Source organism: Zonotrichia leucophrys, unplaced genomic scaffold (assembly GCF_028769735.1).
Source record: "Zonotrichia leucophrys gambelii isolate GWCS_2022_RI unplaced genomic scaffold, RI_Zleu_2.0 Scaffold_332_57132, whole genome shotgun sequence".
NCBI lineage: Eukaryota > Metazoa > Chordata > Aves > Passeriformes > Passerellidae > Zonotrichia > Zonotrichia leucophrys.
Window position 1 is genome coordinate 15,848 of NW_026992537.1, and position 2,630 is coordinate 18,477.

Consider the following 2,630-nt stretch of genomic DNA (forward strand, 5'->3'; position numbering starts at 1 on the left):
CTAAGTACTTTGGCAGAGACAGAGACCTGGCTGCTTCCCTGTAACTCTTTCTCAAAAAAAAATATTAACTGAATTTTTGTTCATAACAGTTGGCAGCTCCATGAGGACACTCTGGAACGCTGTCCTGGGCTGTGCAGTGCACTGGGGATGGATCAGCCCCTGCTCTGCTGCTCCTTCCCATCTCCCCCACGGCCCTTGCAGAGCCCCAGCCATGCTGTTTGCCCCCAGCCTGCCCACGGCCAGCCTGGGGCTGCTCACGGGGCTTTTCTGTGCTGAGCATTGGCCTGGCTGTGTTCTTGAGAGAGCCTGGGCAAGGAGCCTGGAGCCCCCAGGCCCTGGGCTGAGGCGTCAGCACTGCCCCAGCAGTGCCCATGGCCTGTCCCTGCTGCAGCCCCGGCACTGCCACCCCCAGGGCTGTGCCCGGCCCCGAGAGCACTCAGGCCCTGCAGCAACACCCGGGCCACCAGGGCAGCGGGGCAGGGCCACGGCAGCAGCACTGGCAACACCAAGGGCTGCTGCTGCTGGGCACAGCTGCTGGGCCAGCACTGATCTGCCCCCAGCTCTGCACACAGACATTGCTGCTGCAGCTCCTGAGAAGGCAACAAAAATACATGTCTGCAGAAAACTCTGCTGGGAGATCCTTCATTTCCTTAAAGTCACTGAGAGCACAGCCCCTTGTTGACACACTTTGTGGCCACAGGGAATGTGAAGAGAAACAAAATGAGAAATTGTACAAACAATGACATTTCTTTGTAGATAATATGAAAAACCAAAATAAGGGATAAAATACTCCACAACCAAACCAACAAGAAGTATCATGTATGAGTTTTATTATTTTTTTCCAGCAGTTTAATGTTTCTGATACCATCCAGTCATCAGTGCCCACACTGCAGCCTTGAGCTCCGGGTTCCTCAGGCTGTAAATGAGGGGGTTCAGGGCTGGAGGCACCACTGAGTACAGAATTGATAGGGCCAGATCCAGGGATGGGGAGGAGATGGAGGGGGGCTTCAAGTAGGTAAATATGCCAGTACTGACAAACAGGGAGACCACGGACAAGTGAGGGAGGCAGGTGGAAAAGGCTTTGTGCCGTCCCTGCTCAGAGGGGATCCTCAGCACAGCCCTGAAGATCTGCACATAGGAGAAAACAATGAACACAAAACAACCAAAACCTAAACAGGCACTAACAGCAATGAGACCAAGTTCCCTGAGAAAGTTGGAGCGTGAGCAGGAGAGCTTGAGGATCTGTGGGATTTCACAGAAGAACTGGCCCAGGACATTGCCATGGCACAGGGGCAGGGAAAATGTATTGGCTGTGTGCATGACAGCATTGAGAAAGGCACTGGCCCAGGCAGCTGCTGCCATGTGGGCACAAGCTCTGCTGCCCAGGAGGGTCCCGTAGTGCAGGGGTTTGCAGATGGACACGTAGCGGTCATAGCACATGACAGTCAGGAGGGAAATCTCTGCTGAGGTGAAGAACATAAAGAAAAAGAGCTGAGCAGCACATCCGGAGTAGGAGATGTTCCTGGTGTGCCAGAGGGAATTGTGCATGGCTTTGGGGACAGTGGTGCAGATGGAGCCCAGGTCGCTGAAGGCCAGGTTGAGCAGGAAGAAGAACATGGGCGTGTGCAGGTGGTGGCCGCAGGCTACGGCGCTGATGATGAGGCCGTTGCCCAGGAGGGCAGCCAGGGAGATGCCCAGCAAGAGGCAGAAGTGCAGGAGCTGCAGCTGCCGCGTGTCTGCCAATGCCAGCAGGAGGAAGTGCCTGATGGAGCTGCTGTTGGACATCTGAGCTGTCTTGGCATGGGGATCTGTAAAGAAATAATAATGAAATATTTTTCTTTGAGACGACTTGAAATATCCCAGCACAGTCTGGGGGCACTTTCCCCCTACTGCCTGCCCAGGGCTCTGCTGCCTGGAGCTGTCCCTGCCAGCAGCTGCTTCCCTGTGCCCAGAGCTGGGCCCTGCCAGTGCTTCCAGAGTCCAGCCCAGCCCTGGGGGCTCAGCTCTGCCCTGCAGACCCCTCCCAGCTCTGGCACTGCCCAGGGGCAGCTCTGGCTCTGCACACTCTGATGGCAAAATCAGAGCAACCCTGAGGAGGCTGGAAAAGTGACAATGATTCTGCCTGGGATGGGCGCTGTGCTGATTTCTTTCACTACCTGATTTGTTTAGATCAGAAATATTTTTTTTTTTTAATTTGCCTCAAGCTGAACTGAAGTGAATATCTATGGTCAATTTCCCAGTCAGGTAACCCACAACAATAGATTAAAAAAGCAGGACTTCCCCTTTCCTGCAGCCCCTGCCTTGCTGTGCTCCCTGTATAATATTCTTGGAAATGTTCTGCAGTTAAATACCATGCTGAGAGCAGTCCTGAACAATGCAGCATCCTCCCCTCACAAGGAGAACACTTCCAAGCCTTACCAGCTGTCTCCTCCCACCCAGATCCTGTCCCCCAGTGCTGGGAGCAGCTACCAGGGCTGGCTGAGAGCATTCCCTGGCAGCAGCAGAGTCCCTGCCCCAGCACAGCACCCTGGGCTGCAGGACCCTGCTCTGCAGGACAGCCCTGGGCACCCCTGGCTGCTCTGCACAAGAGACAATCAGAGAATGTACTCACAGGGTCTGTAGGCATTGGA

At 54.7% G+C, this 2,630-nt stretch overlaps 1 protein-coding gene across 1 annotated transcript; it reads right to left on the minus strand.

Moving 5' to 3' along the window:
• Positions 1 to 849: 849 nt before the first annotated feature.
• LOC135441534 (olfactory receptor 14A16-like) lies at positions 850 to 1,785 on the minus strand. The gene has a single exon (XM_064701084.1). The coding sequence runs from the start codon at positions 1,783 to 1,785 to the stop codon at positions 850 to 852; it is 936 nt and encodes a 311-aa protein (XP_064557154.1).
• Positions 1,786 to 2,630: the final 845 nt, after the last annotated feature.